The sequence below is a fragment of the Mauremys mutica genome, chromosome 13, assembly GCF_020497125.1.
Source record: "Mauremys mutica isolate MM-2020 ecotype Southern chromosome 13, ASM2049712v1, whole genome shotgun sequence".
Lineage (NCBI taxonomy): Eukaryota > Metazoa > Chordata > Testudines > Geoemydidae > Mauremys > Mauremys mutica.
Genome location: NC_059084.1, coordinates 31,479,691 through 31,498,425, shown reverse-complemented (window position 1 = coordinate 31,498,425; position 18,735 = coordinate 31,479,691). Strand labels below are relative to the sequence as shown.

The window sequence follows — 18,735 nt, the reverse complement described above, 5'->3', positions numbered from 1 at the left end:
TATATGTGTTAGGCGGTGGGGGCTGGAGGGGTTGGAGTGTCAGGATTTATTTTTTTTTTGATTTATGGTTTTGTAATCTAATATTGGCCATACTCTCTGGAGGATCATTCGTACTACTCTAATGAAATTTGTATTTGTTTGTATGAATAGAGGACTGTTTCAGCTCTGTATGCATACACTAATCACCTGTTTTAGAGCAAATACTTTCTCAGTTCTAGTGTTTTTAAATATTTCTTTCTTAAAATCAAATTAAAAACATGAAAACAAATTTCTGCTTCCATAAAGAAAATTCATAGATGATTCAGGGGATTTAGCAACAACTGAAAATATTTTCTCATTTATTTTAACACATTTTTATAATTGAAATTTAACAAAAGTATTTGCACCACAAAAAATGGTGATATGAACATGCCAAATCTGAAGTAGTTCCAAATTGCACTCTGCCTGTTACATCTAAATATTGTGGGGTATAGGATAACTAATGCCATGGCATTAAGCAGAAAGCATTATTAAAAATAGTGACTCTAATGAAAAGAGATTCTTTTGAAAGATACTGAACAGAGATCACTGGAAAGTGAAATCTCACCCCAGAATGTTTAGGGAAGCTTACTTGTAAGGAAGTTCATCAGTTCTGATGTGTTTAAATAGAATGTTCTCATTTCACTTCTTTGTAAAATAAGGTCATAAAGAAACTCTGTCATTTTAAGAAGTTTAAATTTAAAAAGTGTTTTTTACTTGTTTTATCTGTAAACAGAAATAAAGAGCATCCAGACTTAAAACTTTGGTGTCATCCTTGGAAGCATCTTACAGTGGATGAAAAAATCCATACGAAACACATCATTCACATTGAAGAAAGCTGCTGCAAAGAAGAGACCGTAAGTTATAGAACTTTCAATGGAACAGTTGAGAAACCTTCAACCATTCCTTCTGTGGAGGAATCCTATATTACCAGTGAACACTGTTACCAGAAACCTCGGGCCTACTACCCTGCTATAGAGCAGAGACTGGTTGTGGAAACCAGAGGTTCAGCCATGGACGATGGAGTGAACAGAATAAGGGAGAATGGAGATGATGCCCTGTCAGAGAGATTTGGATGGAATCTGGACAGAGAATTATACAAGTTGGAGAATGAGTCAAAGCATAATTACTCTAAGGTATGTTGTATTGGTATAGCCCTGTTTCTCTAGGGCATTTGTTTTTACCAGGCACATTCACTGTGCTTTCTGAAAATCCTTGACTGCTTTGAGTATTCTCTGTGTTGATCCCCACTTCTGGTGCATGTTTACTTCATGCTCCAGGGTCTGGAATTTTCTGGTCAGCAGTGTCCATTGGGGTTGCACATGCTCGCCCCACAATCTGAGGGCATGTTACAAAGTGTTGTTCCAGCCACCCTTCTTACCACATGTGGCTTCAGGTTGACACTCAGTGATGTCTGCTCTACTCCCCATAGAAGTTCATCCTTCAAAAATTTCACTTTAGAAAGTTAATGTTATAGTATTAGTTTACTAACTGCTTTGCTATGCCTGTCTGTCCTGTTGGCAGCTTTAGATTTTGACCATTGATTTGATTGGTGCTTTAAAGTTGAGGCAAAAGTATGAAGGTTCAGATACTCTTCCTTGTCTGACTTATCCTTGTCAGTGAGGTGCCTTTTTTGTTGTGGTGTTGGTGGCGGTGGTGTTGTGGCAAAGGCCTTATCCTTGGTAAGTGCTTGTTCTGCTGGCTCTTCTTAGTCCAGAGGAGGAGCCATAAGTCATAGAATCAAAGGAGATTAGGGTTGGAAGAGACCTCAGGAGGTCATCTAGTCCAACCCCCTGCTCAAAGCAGGACCAACCCCAACTAAATCATGCCAGCCAGGGCTTTGTCAAGCTGGGCCTTAAAAACTTCTAAGGATGGAGATTCCACCACCTTCCTAGGTAACCCATTCCAGTGTTTCACCACCCTCCCAGTGAAATAGTTTTTCCTAATATCCAACCTAGACCTCCCCCACTGCAACTTGAGACCATTGCTCCATGTTCTGTCATCCGCCACCACTGAGAACAGCCTAGCTCCATCCTCTTTGGAACTGCCCTTCAGGTAGTTGAAGGCTGTTTATCAAATCCCCCCTCACTCTTCTCTTTTGCAGACTAAATAAGCCCAGTTCCCTCAGCGTCTCCTCATAAATCATGTGCCCCAGCCCCCTAATCATTTTTGTTGCCCTCTGCTGGACTCTCTCCAGTTTGTCCACATCCTTTCTGTAGCGGGGGCCCCCAAAACTGGACACAGTACTCCAGATGTGGCCTCATCAGTGTCAAGTAGAGGGGAATAATCTGGTGATCTCGATCTACTGGCGACGCTCCTACTAATGCAGCCCAGTATGCCGTTTAGCCTTCTTGTTGAACTTCATCAGATTTCTTTTGGCCCAATCCTCCAGTTTGTCTAGGTCACTCTGGACCCTATCCCTACCCTCCAGCGTATCTACCTCTCCCCCCAGCTTAGTGTCATCTGCGAACTTGCTGAGGGGTGCAATCCATCCCATCATCCAGATCATTAATGAAGGTGTTGAAGAAAACCGGCCTCAGGACCGCTCCCTGGGGCACTCTGCTTGATACCGGCTGGCAACTAGACATTAAGCCATTGATAACTACCTGTTGAGCCCGATGATCTAGCCAGCTTTCTATCCACCTTATAGTCCATTCATCCAGCCCATACTACTTTAACTTGCTGGCAAAAATACTGTGGGAGACCATATATCATTCTCTAATTGAACATTTAACTGTGCTGCCTTAATCTGTTTATGCAAGAACTCTTCTACCTCTCTGATGCCACTCAAGGTCAACAGTTACCCTTTCAGATCATGAAACTTTTCCTTTTATACAGCCATCAACTTGTACTTCCTGCGTAAGAAGTCTGTCTTCAGGCAGGAAACAGAATATGACACAACCCTTGTTAAGTCCCAATAACTGGTCCATTGCTGGTGGTCAGTATTGGTAATGTACCAGGGGGAAAAAATTTCTTCTCTCTGTGCTGCAAACTCTTTCAGAAATCCTGTTAGCCTGCTCAGGTGGTGTGTGTGTTGTTGTTGTGGGGTTTTTTTGTTTTTTTCCCCCAAGTTCCATTATTTTCATTGGTCAGTACCACCCCCTTGCTATTATGGAGGGATTAACCACTCAGACTTCAAACACCTGACTTGATCAAAGGTCACATAGCCCCAGTCACATGGTCGTTAGAAACACAAGGAAACCAACCGCTCACTGGGCCTTTTCTGAGGCCCAAAAGTTCAACTGTATGACCCTCACAGAGACGCAATCAAACCAAACATGCAACTCATCAAGTTGTTAGGATCTACAGATACATCCCAGAAACTTCCCTGTTAGCATTGCCTGTTCACCTGCTCATGTGTTCACTTTAAGTGCATTATACCTAGCCTTTCTGGATGGTATCATGAAAGCATCCAAGGCAAAAAGTGTGTTAGCTACCCCAAAGGAAACCTGTAAAACTGCAACCTAGTCATCCAGCAACATGTTTGTAAAATGCTACAGGCTTGAACTTCATTCTGTGGAGAAGCATTATTTAGCAGGAAAATGCTCCAAGATGTGTCCCCAAAATAAGTAAATATTTCTGATTTAAGGGAAGGGAGTGCATTCTTCTCCTATTTAGCCCACTCTTCCTTCTAAAACCTCCTTCATTGAGTAGTGTCCCTATGGGTGCTCCACTTCAGGTGCGCATGTGCCTCTTGAGCCCTTGATCGGAGATTTTCCAGTAGCAATGACCATTCAGCCCACACATGCATCTAGTACCTCCTTGTGCCACGTAACAAGGCTATATAAGGATGCGCGGGCAAACCACCCTCCGTTCCTTCTCAACTGCCTTGGCCTGAGGTGGAGCCTTAGCATGTCATACCTCGGCTGTCTTGTGTTTACAATTTCCTGTAGTAGTTTTGTTTAGGATTAGTTAGTATAGTTAGTTGTTAGTGATAACTATATAGTTATCACTATGTGGTGATTGGATTGTCTTGTTTCTCTCTCTCCCCCTCAGGGAGTCTTTTATTTTCCTGGCAGGGCATGCCTGGATCACCAGGTTATAAACACTGCCTCTCCTGCTGAGAGGCTATACCTGTTAGTGACAGCCACTCTTATGTGTCTGTTGCTTGGGGGAGTCCCATGTCTCCCAGAAGTGTAGCTTCTGCCCATCCCTCACATCCAGGGCAAGAAATAATAGAGAGATTAAACTGAGCTGTTGACCCTTTGACCAGCTTCTGAATCAGATCAGGAGACACATCTCTCCCCCCATACATCTGTTTCTCCAGGCAGATCCAGCACTCCTTCAACCTCAGTGCAGGCTTCTCCTGCGAAAGGGAAGACTTTGGAGGCTCCAGGGAAAGTTTCCAAAAAGAGGAATGTGGAGACTCATCTCACGGAGCCAGCTCCTAAAGGGCCCAGATCCCCTGGTAAGATCCACAGTCTCGGAAGCCTTGACCTCTTAACTTGGTACCATAGAGGCAAGAGACTCCTCCAATACTGGTAGGACTGAAAGTGCCAGAGCTCAAAGGAGAGAGACAGCTCTGACAGGCCTTGGTACAATCTGAGAGACAAGGAAGGCAAGCATCAACACTCGAGGCTGCCACCATCTGGCACAGCCCCACCATTGGTGCCTACGCATTCAGCACCTTTGCTACTGAGCAAGAAATGGCACCAGATACCATGGGCACCTGCATTACTACACCCCCAATTGACAGTACCTTCTTCAGTTACCGCATTGGTACTGATCCCTTACTTAGTACCACAAGAATTCAGGTACAATAAGCACCTGTCTGATTAACGTACCTACGCCCTCACTCCTCATAGTACTGAGCTTCTCTTGGTACTGAGACCTTGATCTCCAGATCACCATCATCCTCTGGTACCTCACCATTTTCTGTGGGTGCTTCTCCATTGGAGGATATTGAGTAGGATGGAGACTTCCAGTCAGTCTCTCGTATTTCTGTACAGGGTTCTCCAACTTACCTGTGTAGGAACCCATTCTTTGACAGTCATAGGGAAGATACTCTTGCTCAACAAGGAGGGTGGTGGAAGCAACCCTATGCCACCCCCGCTCCCATATGGGTGCCCTCACACCAATGGCCATACTGGGATCTTTGGACTGTTTATCGGCATCAATTCACCAGACCACTGGTACTGTCTCCTAAGGAGGCTAGAGTCGTACAGTCCTCTCCTCACCAATCAGCCCACTCACAGGAGGAGACATCTGAGGAGCAGGAAGCCAGGGTGGAGAAAGATGCCACCCTTCAAACAGCTGTTTCATCATAGTCTACAGACAAGGTGGTTATGCCTCCACCACCTTCCATGGCTGCTGATTTCTGCAATTTCAAGCTCTTATAAAGAGGGTAGCCGACACTTCTAATTCTTCTGGGGTCTCACAGCACAATCTTCTGGACATTCTGCAGTCAGCAATATCCTCCAGGGTGGCATTACCCATTAACAAGGTACTCTTGCATCCAGCGAAGACTGTGTGGCAAATACCTGCTACCCTTCCATCAATGAGCAGATTAAAAAATATTATGTTTCCCCTAAGTATTCTGCCCTTTTTTTTTTTTTTGAGCAGGGTAAGCAGAACTTCTCCAAGTCTATTCTATATGACAAGGACCAAAAGAGACCAGACCTTTTTGGACAGAAGTACTATTCGTCAGCAACCCTGCAGTTTAGGAACAAGAACTATCAGGCAATCATGGCCAACATTTTACAATTTATAATTTTACAAACTGTAATAGATTTACAGCCTTTATTGAACATCTGCCACAGGAACATAGGAAACAGTTCCAGGCCATCATTTCAGAGGGCCAATTATTGGTCAGAACCTCTCTTCAAGCATCCTTGGATGTTCCAGACACCACTGCCAGGCCCATCTCCGTGGCAGTATTTATGTGCAGGGCGTCATGGATCCAAACTCTGGGTTTCTGAGAGAAGGCCAGAACACTGTTGAGAAACATCCCTTCAGTGATTGTAAGCTAATCTTGGAGACCACAGATGAGTCCTTCCACATACTAAAAGACTCTAGAGCTACTTTATGATCTCAGGGCATAGATACTCTACAAATAAGATTTGGTAGGTGACATACTTCCCAGAGATCTCATCCTGCTCATTTCGTGGGATTCCTAAGTCCCACTGAACCTCCCAGGAAAAGACAAATTCTAGAGAGAGAATGCTGCTTACGTGCCCTCTATGAGCACCCCATTATCTTCAAAATTTTGACAGGTCAGTCGAGGGTTCAAATCCTCCCATACCTCTTGTTTTACAGGTACATCTGTTTCCCCTCCTCCCCCTCTTTGGAGATCACCTTCCTCATTTCCAACATGCTTGGAGGTGAATCACTACAGACAGCCGGGTCATAGATGTCATAATATCGGTTTATATCATCCATTTTACATCCCTTCCCCCTTCCATCCCTCTTTCCTCTTCAGGGTCTCCTCTCCCAAGCTATTATTGAGATAAGTGAACTCTCTCCTTCAATTAAGAGCAATATAGGCAGTCCCACCACTTCACAAAGGCAAGGAGTTTTACTTGAAGTATTTCCTTGTAGCAAAAAAAAGATAGTGTGGAAACCAATCTTGGATCTAAGACTTCTAAACAAGTTTGTAAAGACTTAAAAATTCAGGATAGTGACTCTGGCAAATATAATTCCTTCACTGAAGGAAGGGTTTTGATTTTTGGTTCTCAACCAGAAGATGCCTATTTCCAAATAACAATAAATCCATTGCATAGGAAATACCTACGCATCACTGTAGGCCAGGATCATTTCCAATTCCAAGTACTTCTCTTAGGCCCTAAGCTTGTTCTCAGAGGTGCTGGAAATAGTGGCTGCTTACCTCCATCAAGAAGCGATCCTAATCTTCCCATACCTCAACATCTGGCTACTCAAAGGCAGGCTGTTCCTATGAAGCAGTGCTGTCTTTCAACCAGACAGCAGTTGCTCTTTTCCAGGAACTGGGTCGCCAGCTGAATGTAAAAAAAATCCACATTAACTCCTGTAGAAAAGATACAGTTTACAGAGGCATACTTGGATTCATTGACAGCCATGGCCTACCTTCCCACAGACAGACTTGTAACTTTGTCAGCGCTGGTAGGGACAGTTCAGGGGAGCTTAGACTACAATAAGGAACTGTCTACGGCTCCTGGATCACATGACAGCTTGCACCTTCATGACCAATCACCCAAGGATACACCTCTGCTACTACCAGGGTTGGCATAAAATGACCTTTTCTCTAGCCAGAGATGCTTTGGACAGGCATGTGATGGTTCTTCTCTAGACCCTCAGTGTCTGTGCAGGCGTTCCTTTCTGTCAGCTCCCTGAATAACTATGACAACAGCTGTGTCATTATTGGGATGGAGAGCTCACCTCAGTGCCCTCAAGGTAGATGGACAAATCAGGAAAACTGTCTCCACATCAATCTGTTGGAACTCAGGGTGGTCAGAAATCCCTGCTTTCATTTCCTGCCCCTCATCGTGGCAAATCAGAGTCCTGACGGACAACCTATTCTGCATGTTCTATATCAACAAGCCTTGAGGGACAAGATCCCCCTCTCTGTGCGCCAAAGCTATGAAACTATGCAATTGGTGTATAGTCCATCCGATCCAAATTTCAGTTATCTCCCATGTATTCAGAACTATAGCTGGTATTCTCAGCAGACAGTTATCCCAGGACTACAAATGGGAGCTAGACTCTCAAATACTCCACACTTTATTCCAAAGGTGGAAACTACCAGAAGTGGATCTCTTTACCACCTTCAGGAACAAGAAGTGTCCTCCATTCTGCTCAAGAAGGGGTCTGGGCCTTTCTTCTATCTTGGCAGCGGGGTCTGCTTTTTTCATTTTCTAAAACACCACTACTATTTAGGGTGATGAACAAGATCAGAAAGGACAAAGACAGAGTTATCCTTATAATATTGATCTGGCTGAGACAAGCTTGGTATCCTGACCTGCTTCGCCGATGCGTCCAACTGTTGTTCAAACTTCTGACCATTCCTCATTTCCTCTCCCAGGCTGTGGGTCATGTGCTTCATACTAGCCTAGGGTTCTCCACCTTCGGGGATGGTTCCTTGATGGTTTGTGGGGTTAGAATCTTCCTGCGCTGCAGAAGTGCAACAGGTGTTACTGAACATCAGGAGTCAACCCATATTACTTACCTGCAGAAGTGCAAGAGATTCTTCCTTTGCTGTTGTCACCACTTTTTTGTGTCTGAATCTGTGCTGCTCTGTCGCCCTGGATAACTGTTAATCTAAAGAAATCGGGGTTATCAGTTCAATTAAGATCCATTTGGCTGCAATATCAGCCTTTCATCCTCCAGTAGCGGGATTCTCCGTATTTCCTGACCCTGTGTTGTCTAGGTCAGTAGTTCACAAACTTTTCAGTCTGCTTTCCCTCCCCCCCCCCCCCATTTATCATTCACAGAATTTGTCCATTACTTGTAATCTGAAGCTGTTTTGGTTTTTTTGCAAGGGCTGTACCCTGAGATCCTGCTGCCATAATAGCTGGAGCGGGATAAAAATTCAACAAATAATGCGGGAGTGGGTGGGATGGGAGCAGGATTTTAAAAAATAGTTTTCCTGCAGCGCAAGCAACATGAATGCCCTGGCCAGCACCTGCTGCTCTCTAGCCACCCAGCTCTGAAGGCAGCACCACCACCAGCAACAGTGCAGAAGTAAGGGTGGCAATGCCCTCACTTTGCACTGCTGTTGGCGGTGGTGCTGACCTCAGAGCTGGACAGCTGGAGAGCAGCAGCTGCTGGCTGAGGTATTCATGTTTGCTGCATAGGAGAACTATTTTTTTTTTTAATCCGACTTCTGTCCTGCCCCGCAATACCCACTCTATTTTTATCCTGCTCCTGCTATTATGGTAGCAGGTCCTGTTGGACCTGCAGGATCCCAGTTTCTTTGTGCCCATTAAAGAACCTCTGGCATGCCCCCCAATTTGTGCACCGCTAGTCTAGGTTGATAATGGGTTTAGGGAATCTCTACCCTACTCCAATTTGGGACCTTAACATGGTAATTAAATACTTCATGAGACTCTGATCTGAAACAATGGCAAACAGTTCTCTGCTCTCCTTATCTATGAAGACTGCCTTTTTATCTCATCAGCCTATAGGATTAGAGAGAATGAAGCCTTGATGGCAGACCTCCCCCTCCCCCTCCCTCCAGTATTCTGAAAGGACGAAGTCTCTGTGCCCAAACCCTAAATTCTTACCTAAGATACTATCAGTGTTTCATCTTAACCAATCCATTCATCCACCAGTTTTTTCCAAAACCTCGCAAGTCTCTGCAGGAAACATACTATCATATCTTGATTTTTTTGAAGAGCATTGAAGTACATACGTTTTCTAATCATTATGCCTTGATCCATGCCTTCTGATCCTATGCAGCGGTTTGTAAATGCACTACTTTCTTCAGTACTGGACTCAGTCCCAAACCTCCTGTATCCCCCTTTGGAGTTACTGCTTGGGAGTCACCTGAAGTGGAGCACCCTTAGGGACACTACTCAGAGAAGAAGAGGTTACTCACCTTGTGCAGTAGTTGCAGTTCTTCAACATGTCCCCCTATGGATGTTCAACTACCCGCCCTCCTTCCCTCCTGCTTTAGACTATTCTATATGGAACATTTGGGTGGATAAGAAACTGAGGAGCATTGACCTGCACATCTCTGGATAGTCTTGGTGTGTGGCACAAGGAGGTAGAGGATGCATCGCAGGTTGAATGGACACTGCTAATGGAAAATCTCCAATCAAGGGCTCAAGAGGTTCATGTGCACCTGAAGTGGAGCACCCATAGGGGGACACATTTCAAAGAACTGCAGTTACAGCACAAGGTGAGTAACCACTTTACTGCTTGCTATGGCCTAAACATCTCAGACTGGGGAAGCGCTCAGGATCCAGAATGGAAAGCTTATTACCAGATTTCCTTGCTGGGATTGAGCTGCTCTGTGAGATAAGTGCTTTCCATATCTGAACAATTGGCTTTCTCCGGGGACCATATGCACATTAAACACAATCTAATTAGGTGTTACTATTAGATTACATTTAATCTGCTAATAAAGATTTAGTGTTTTCCATACAGTTTTTGAAAATGGTAATCTGGGGGCAAGAGGAGAAGGAAAGGGTGTTTCTAACCCTGGAACTTTGTGAATTAGTCTAAACTGCGTCCATTACTGGCCAGAAGGGTAGTGCAACCAAAATATTGACTATGGAAGAGCTCAGTCCCAGACAGGAAATCCAGAAACAAATCTTCTTTTTAAACTGTCTCTGTTTCTGCGGTGTCAGACTCTCATTCTTTTGCTTTTGAGTATTTTGTTTTTTGTTTTAAATGTTGGTGTTTTTGTGCCTCATCCAAGAGTGTGACGCTAAGGCAGCATCTTTGTTGCTGGTAAAGGGTTTTAAAATTCTTATTAGTGGACAACTGGAGTATAGAGACTTTTTAATCTTCATGTTTCATATTCATGCATTTTGATGGGCTAACAAGGGCTGTTAGCCAACAAGGATTCTCAGACTAGTTATTGAGAAATAATACAATAATTCTGCAAATCATAAACACAGCAAAAAAAAAAATGTAGGGAACTGGATATCTTGGGGGAAACTGTACCATTAGCTTCAGTAACTTTAGAGATCCATGCAGCCCGATTGGCTGGCTGAAGTATTTCCATTTCACTAGGATAAATACTAACTTATGTACCTTTGTCAGGTAAGAGAATGTGTATCTAAGAAAATCCCTTCAGAGGAAACTATTGAAATGAAACTGCTGGAAAAAGACAAGGAAGGAGTTGTGAACGCTCAGCTGCAGTGGCAACTTAACCTTCTAGCCCACGTTGAATCTCTACAAGATGAAGTTACACACAGGATGGATTTTATTGAGAAAGAACTGGATGGTAAATTAAATGTATTTTCTTTCACAGATTAAAGATCATGTACATTTTTGTCCCATTCAGATTATGCTGTTTCTCTCCTAAATGCATTGTCTTGAGATCTGTATCCTATTTCTGCAGATCTACAAAGATACCAGCATCGTTTTTATCAAATAGCCATCTGTAATAATTGAAAGTTGTGGTTTTAGGAGTAAATTTGGTTTTGATACAGTCACTGGAACATGGATCCAATTTTGGAATGTGATGAAAACTTACTTTCTTGTAGAAAACATTTGCAGTTGACTCATTTTTAGAAGTGTGTGTGTGTGTGTGTGTGTGTGTACACACACACACATATATAAATAGGTATTCAAATAAACATTCAGATTGAACTGTTTGTGTAACGTGTTGAGAATTTAATAATACCAATACCAGGCGCGGCTCCAGGCCCCAGCATGCCAAGCACGTGCTTGGGGCGGCAAGCTGTGGGGGGCGCTCTGCCAGCGCCGCGAGGGCGGCAGGCAGGCTGCCTCCGGCGGCTTGCCTGTGGAGGGTCCACTGGTCCTGCGGCTTCGATGGACCTCCCGCAGGCGTGCCTGCGGTGGGTCCACTGGTCCCGCGGCATCGGAGGACCAGCGGACCTTCTGCAGGCAAACTGCCGGAGGCAGCCCGCCTGCTGTGCTTGGGGCGGCAAAATCCCTAGAGCCGCCCCTGACCAATACTCAGCTGTTGTACTTTCTTATAAAAGGATTTTAAAGCACTTTCCAAGGGAAGGTAAGTATATAGTTTCCACATGTATAAAATAATACTAAACTTCAACAGAGTCACATAAATTGTCTTCCTGATGCATGTGTGGCAGCTTGGCTTAATGTATATTGTGCTAATTTTTGTTAGGGAAGTGCTGGTGACACTTAAGAGAAGAGGATTTCAGACAAGCTTGGAAAGATTTGGTCTGACTTTTTAGAAATCTTTGATTAATTCCTAGTGGATGGAACCAAGATGTTCTCCTTTCCCCTCCCTGTCCTAAGTACTGTCATACTGGGTCAGACCAGTGGTCCATCTAGTCCTGTATCCTGCTTTCCCACAGTGGCCAATACCGGGTTCTTTAGAAGGAATGAACAGAATAGGCAATCAAGTGAGACATCCCTTGTCATCCACTTCTAGCGAACGGAAGCTAGGGACACTCAGAGCATGGGGTCGCATCCCTGACCATCTTGGTTACTAGCCATTGATGGACCTATTCTCCATGAAATTAGCTCATTCTTTTTTAAATCCTGTTATAGTTGTGGCCTTCAGAACATCTCCTGGCAACAAGTTCCACAGGTTGATTGTGTGAAGCAGTACTTCCTTTTGTTTGTTTTAAACATGCTGCTTATTAATTTCATTGGGTGCCCCTGCTTCTTGTGTTATGTGAATGAGTAAATAACACTTCCTTATTCACTTTCTCCACCCCAATCACAATTTTATAGACCTCTATCATATCCCCTCTTAGTCATCTCTTTTCCAAGTTGAATAGTCCCAGTCTTTTAAATCTCTCCTTATACAGAAGCTCTTCCTTACCCCTAGTCATTTTTGTTGCCCTTCTCTGTACCTTTTCCAATTCTAATATATATTTTTTGAGATGGGGTGATCAGATCTGCACACAGTATTCGAGGTGTGGATTTATATAGTGGCATTATGATCATTTCTGTCGTCTTTTCTATCTTTTTCCTAATGGTTGCTAGCATTCTGTTAGCTGCACATTCAGCGGATGTTGTCAGAGAACTATCCACAATGACTCCAAGATCTTTTTCCTGAGTGGTCCCTTTCTTTCCTTTCCTGTCCCTCCCTTTCTATTTCTTTACTTTGTATTTTCATCATTTTTATTCTCGCTTTAGTTTTGGGGAAAATATTCAGTACAATAGAAACATTTAAAAGGGGCAGGAGCTGGTTGTGAATCCATTGTTAAGGCTTGCACATAAAGCAGAGATTCACCCTGTTTGTTGTTCATGAACAATACAGGTGAGTCTCATCTTACACGCATTTATCATGCGCAAATTCAGTTTTGCACGGTCAGCAAAAAAAAAAGAGAAAAATAACAATTTAAATACTGTACCTATATATACTCAATGTAATTTTGACTATACACAATTTTCGTTTTACGCGCTGACAGCAGAACGTAAACCCAGCATAAGATGAGACTCTGTACACTGTATCCTTCCCAAGGTGTATTCTTTGAGTACAGAATGAAATTTCTATTTCTACAAATTAAATTTGTTAACTAGTGTGAGCTAAAATTCATTTTAAAAATGGATCTTCAAAGACTGTCATTTAAATAAGTTTTAAATAAATATACAATTTTAGCCTCCGATGCTGGAAACATTTACGCTCATGTGTAACTTTAAGAACATCAGGAATCCCACTGAAGTCAGAGAGTGTTCGTATGAGTAAAGTTATGTTACCTGCTTAATCATTTGCAGGATCAAGGCCTTACTTATTGATTTATTTACGTCAGCAGTCCAGGCTTAGGAATGCGCAGAGCTGGTGTGTATGCTCAGTGCTTGACACACATACAGTATTTGTATAAAATTGTATAATTCTGTACAGACATAAATGTTATAAACGTTTAATCAGTATGAGTTTAGGTTGGTTCAAACCTATGCTGATTAAAACGATATACCTCATCTCACTGTTCTGTATTATGGGTCTGCAACATATTTTACAGAAAAACTATTTTGGAAAACCTTCAGAAAGTTTTTAAAAATCTTATTGGGACATTTTTTGTATCCTTTATCCTGTACAGCCAAAACCTTAATTATTTTGAATCTGGAAGGGGACAGAAAATAAAACTAATGTAAAACATCTCCAGAAAAATCCAAAATGGCTTTTTTATACATAAAAATAGTGTGATATTGAAGTCTGATATTGTGGGTTCTACAAGGATTAAAAGCAAGTGCAGCATGTCCCACCAGAAAGCTGTGAATCTCCCTAGAAAGCCGTCATTTCTAGCTCAGTAGAGTGGTAAGATGTCACTTTTACCACTAGTCTAGGATTGCTTCCCCATGCCTGGCCATCTGTGGTTTAGAATCATAGAAGATTAGGGTTGGAAGAGACCTCAGGAGGTCATTGAGTCCAACTCCCTGCTCAAAGTAGGACCAACCCCAATTAAATCATCCCAGCCAGGGCTTTGTCAAGCCTGACCTTAAAAACCTCTAAGGAAGGAGATTCCACCACCTCCCTAGGTAACCCATTCCAGTGTTTCACCACCCTCCTAGTGAAATAGTTTTTCCTAATATCCAACCTAGACCTCCCCCACTGCAACTTGAGACCATTGTTCCTTGTTCTGTCATCCGCCACCACTGAGAACAGCCTAGCTCCATCCTCTTTGGAACTGCCCTTCAGGTAGTTGAAGGCTGCTATCAAATCCCCCCTCACTCTTCTCTTTAGCAGACTAAATAAGCCCAGTTCCCTCAGCCTCACTTCATAAACCATGTGCCCCAGCCCCCTAATCATTTTTGTTGCCCACCGCTGGACTATCTCCAATTTGTCCACATCCTTTCTGCAGCGGGGGGCCCAAAACAGGACACGGTACTTCACCAGTGCCAAATAGAGGAGAATAATCACTTCCCGCGATCTGCTGGCAATGCTCCTACTAATGCAGCCCAATATGCCGTTAGCCTTTTTGGCAACAAGGGCACACTGTTGACTCATATCCAGCTTCTCTTCCACTGTAATTCCCAGGTCCTTTTCTGCAGAACTGACGCTTAGCCAATCGGTCTCGAGCCTGTAGCAGTGCATGGGATTCTTCCATCCTAAGTGCAGGACTCTGTACTTGTCCTTGTTGAACTTCATCAGATTTCTTTTGGCCCAATCCTCCAATTTGTCTAGGTCACTCTGGACCCTATCTCTGCCCTCCAGCGTATCTACCTCTCCCCCCAGTTTAGTGTCATCTGCAAACTTGCAGAGGGTGCAATCCATCCCATCATCCAGATCATTAATGAAGATGTTGAAGAAAACCAGCCCCAGGACCGACCCCTGGGACACTCTGCTTGATACTGGTTGTCAAATTGGCATTGAGCCATTGATCACTACCCACTGAGCCCAACGATCTAGCCAGCTTTCTGTCCCCCTTATAGTCCGTTTATCCAATCCATACTTCAACTTGCCTTGCAGAGAGATTTTTTGCCTTACAGAGATGAACACATTGATTTAAGCACATGGTAACTCTGTAAATTACCAAACACTATTTGGAAAGTTTTGTTTTCTCTGATTTCTAAAATATTGTATATGTTAAAATTACTGTAGTTTCTTTCAAAATATATTTATTTCAAGAACTCTTAGTTTTATGGCTTTGGAAATATATATGTATATATTTGCCAGCTAATCACAATAGTGAATAGTATTAACTTTTTCTATTTCTTTTTCAGTTTTAGAGAGTTGGTTGGATTACACAGGAGAGCTGGAGCCACCAGAACCACTAGCTAGACTTCCACAACTCAAACATTGTATAAAACAACTTATTACGGACCTAAGCAAGGTGCAACAAATTGCTCTTTGCTGCTCAACATGAGACTAGAGAGCTCTTGAAATTGCTGTTGAATATGAACGCGGAGTGTTTGACACAAACAGCTCTATATATTTAAATGAAATTAGCATGCTGATTGCATGTGATGCAGACTGACTTCAGGGATTTTTGAAGAAATATGACTGTTCTGAAAGCAGTAACACGTTTATCCTTATCTTTTGATCTTTTGGGGGTTTACTAGGCAATTTTAACAATATGGAAGGGGATTTTACTCTTGTATTCAAGGGTAGGAGCAGGCTGACAAATTATACTCTTAGATTTTCATTCCTTACGACAAGTTGTTGAATGAAATATACTTTTTGCATAATTAAACTGACTTAAAATTGTGCCACTGAAGATAAAACAGTTCTAAGAGCCAAAAATGTTTAGTTGACGAAGGTTGTAAATTATGTTCTACAGAGTTTATTTAAATGAGTTGTATACCAGGTCAGGTCATGCTTTATTCCTACTGGTTTATGCACAGTACAGTATTTAATCAATAGGTGACGTTATAACAATTTTCAAGCATAGCAAATATGAATGTCCATCTTTAATTGTTAACTCTTACATGGAGGTTTGCAAGTAATGCTGGTCTAAAACCCCACTCTTGTTAATTTAAATAGAGATAGCAGAAGGGCACAGTTGGGTTTCACTTAGTTTCATAGTAAATGATTGTTTCCCATATTTATCATGTCACTATCACATGACTCTACGGTACTGGGGAAATCCATTTACATTGTGCTTCTTGTGCATTCTTGAACTTTTAAATTTGGCCATACTGTGCCTCCTTGAACTAGTGCTACTGGTTCACCTTTGTGACAGTACACAGTGATATGTCTAAAAGATGAGAGATGTACCAGAAGTTCCAAACTTAAGGTGTGTAGTTTTCTATCCATTTGTTGTTTGCCATTCCGGTTATATTTTGAAATGTAGACTTTTTTTCAATACTCTAAACATGCTCATTGTAAAGACTTATTATGAATATGTGGTTTTGGGAATCAGCTTATTTTATGTTTGTTTAAATAAAGCCTCAAAAGCTATGCATGAGGTACTGTCCTCACAGTGAGGTATTATGTTAAATAGTATATGTTCTCAGTCTCTTTTTATACTTTGTTTTAATTTTCTGGTTTGTATTATTTTGTGAGATCAAGATGAAAATGCTGCTTAAGTTGAAGATACATTATATATAGTACCTTTTGAAACGTTGATGTATTGTATTTGATATGTTACAAGCCTTTTACGTGCAGCTCATATCTCCATAAATAATGGGTTGTGATTTTTTTTTCTTCCCAAATATTGCTGAGTGTAACTTCACTGTGGAAAAGGGTAAATTGTTTCTGCATTGAGAGAGTGTCCTGAAAAAGCAGAATTTTTCTGTTATTTTGATCTCTCTTACAGTTCTATTTGTGATGGTACCACCAAAGGGTTAAAATTAAAGCACAGTTGTAATTGAAAGTCCCAGAAGTGTACAAATTGTTAATTATGGATATATGAATCTGTAAAGTTTATATGCTGCAAAGAATAATGATTTACTATGTAAACTTGAAATATCCACTATCATAGGAATAACAATATCTACAATTAATATTTTGATCAGTTTAGTTCCTTCAGAAAATGGAATAACTAGGCTACTCAAGGTAGTAGTTAAGGCTTTTATGCCAAGACTCATTTCAGGGAATAATTTATGTCACACCATTTTATGGCACTAGCTGATATATAATGAATTTGACATATGTACAGCAGGAAAATAAACTTATTTTGCTGTAACACAGTTGGAATAAAGCTTACATTATCTTAAATGCCACTTTGCTTTCTAAAGGTAAAAACAAATGCTTAAACCGTGTCATTCCTCTTAATGACATCAGAGTTATGAGTAACACGCTCTGTAGCTCTATAACAGACAGCAGTAACCAAATGACAAGAAGGCTATCCAAACAGGGGTTTTAAACAGCTGTGAAGTTTTTATCAGATTACTGTTTTACCAGTAAATTATTCCCTGTTTGAAATCTGTATAATGAGCACTCAGACTGGAAAATAATTAAATACAACTACATTAACAAATCAACTTGTTTAAGGCAATGGAGTGGTTAATTCCCAAGTTTTTCTCTTCAGAAATGGAAATTTTCCCTTTGCAAGTAACTGGTTTTGGAGCGTTCATTTCAAGTTTGCTTTGCCAGTTTATTTTTGCTCATGGCAAAGAAAATTCCACTTGGTGAATAGCAATACTGAAGGTTTTGTTTTCCTTTAGCAGAATGATTATACAATAGGGAACCCCTTGCTGATGAAGCAGATCTGGATGACTGAAAATATTTATTTGAAATAGGTTAGTGCTTTTCACATTCAGGAAAAGTTCTGTATCGTGCCCTGCCTGAATTGTTTTGCCCCTATTTTTAAGTTTCCACATTTGTAGCTCTCCTTATTCTTGACCAACACTATTTTGGTCTGGCAAATCACTTTTTGTTGTTTCTTTAAATCACTGGTAAGTGAACGCAACATGGAGCCTTGATAAAATGAGCAAACATTGCACTGTGGATACATAAGTATATATGTCTTTGTTTATGCACTATTAGAACTGAGGGCGTTGTATATAGAATTTTGCTTTGGAGCAATATTTGCAAAACTTGAAAACGTCTGTATCTTGGTGTTTGGAATAAATAAATAGGTTTTTGTTGGTTAAGTCTTAGTAAAGTATTTCTGTTTCAGTTTAATGATTATTCAAACTAGTTATACATTAAAAAGGTCATTTTTGGACTTTAGAGAGATGAGATTGGTGAGTTAATATCTTTTATTGGACCCATTTCTGTTAGTGAGAGACACAAGCTCTGAAGCTTACATAGAGCTCTTCTAAGTTAGATACTGTAGTTCAGCAGGAATAATACTGACCCAGTACTCACTAGATTGATCAGTTCCTCAAAAATGTCATGTATAAGAATTCCCAATAAACTAACTGACCTTTTCTCTGCTTAAAGTGGAATATTTTATAATATATTTGTTTTAATTTAAAACCCCACCAAAATTAATAGGATACATATGTAGGCTTAAAAAAAAAGCCCTGTATAATATTAAACCAAATATTTATAAAGCAGTTCCTTCATCACTTACTAATCAAAGCCTGAATGCAAGATTTGACGTTTCTCCTGCATGAGTTCATAGCATTACAAATATGTCTGCCATTGTAAAGAATGCAGCAGGAGAAACATGGAACACTGTACTTGAGCCTCAACTGATCAGGGTGGATTGATTTAAAACAAAATGATTTAAATCGCCAGTTTTAATCATGATTTAAATCACTATGCAGGAAACCTTGGTTTAAATAACCAATTTTAATCTT

At 41.4% G+C, this 18,735-nt stretch overlaps 1 protein-coding gene across 5 annotated transcripts in view; it reads left to right on the top strand.

Moving 5' to 3' along the window:
- PHF20 (PHD finger protein 20) overlaps nucleotides 1-18,081 on the top strand; it is a 193,130-nt gene extending 175,049 nt beyond the window's left edge. For 4 of the 5 annotated variants that reach the window (XM_044985270.1, XM_044985267.1, XM_044985269.1 and 1 more), the window contains 3 exons: nucleotides 755-1,154; nucleotides 10,702-10,885; nucleotides 15,268-18,081. In XM_044985270.1, coding sequence (XP_044841205.1) covers nucleotides 755-1,154; nucleotides 10,702-10,885; nucleotides 15,268-15,410 — 727 coding nt within the window. In that variant the 3' untranslated portion in view covers nucleotides 15,411-18,081. Of the gene's footprint in view, nucleotides 1-754; nucleotides 1,155-9,607; nucleotides 9,833-10,701; nucleotides 10,886-15,267 lie in introns of those variants that run through there. The other variant, XR_006573150.1, reaches the window with a different exon arrangement.
- The last annotated feature ends 654 nt before the right edge of the window (nucleotides 18,082-18,735 follow it).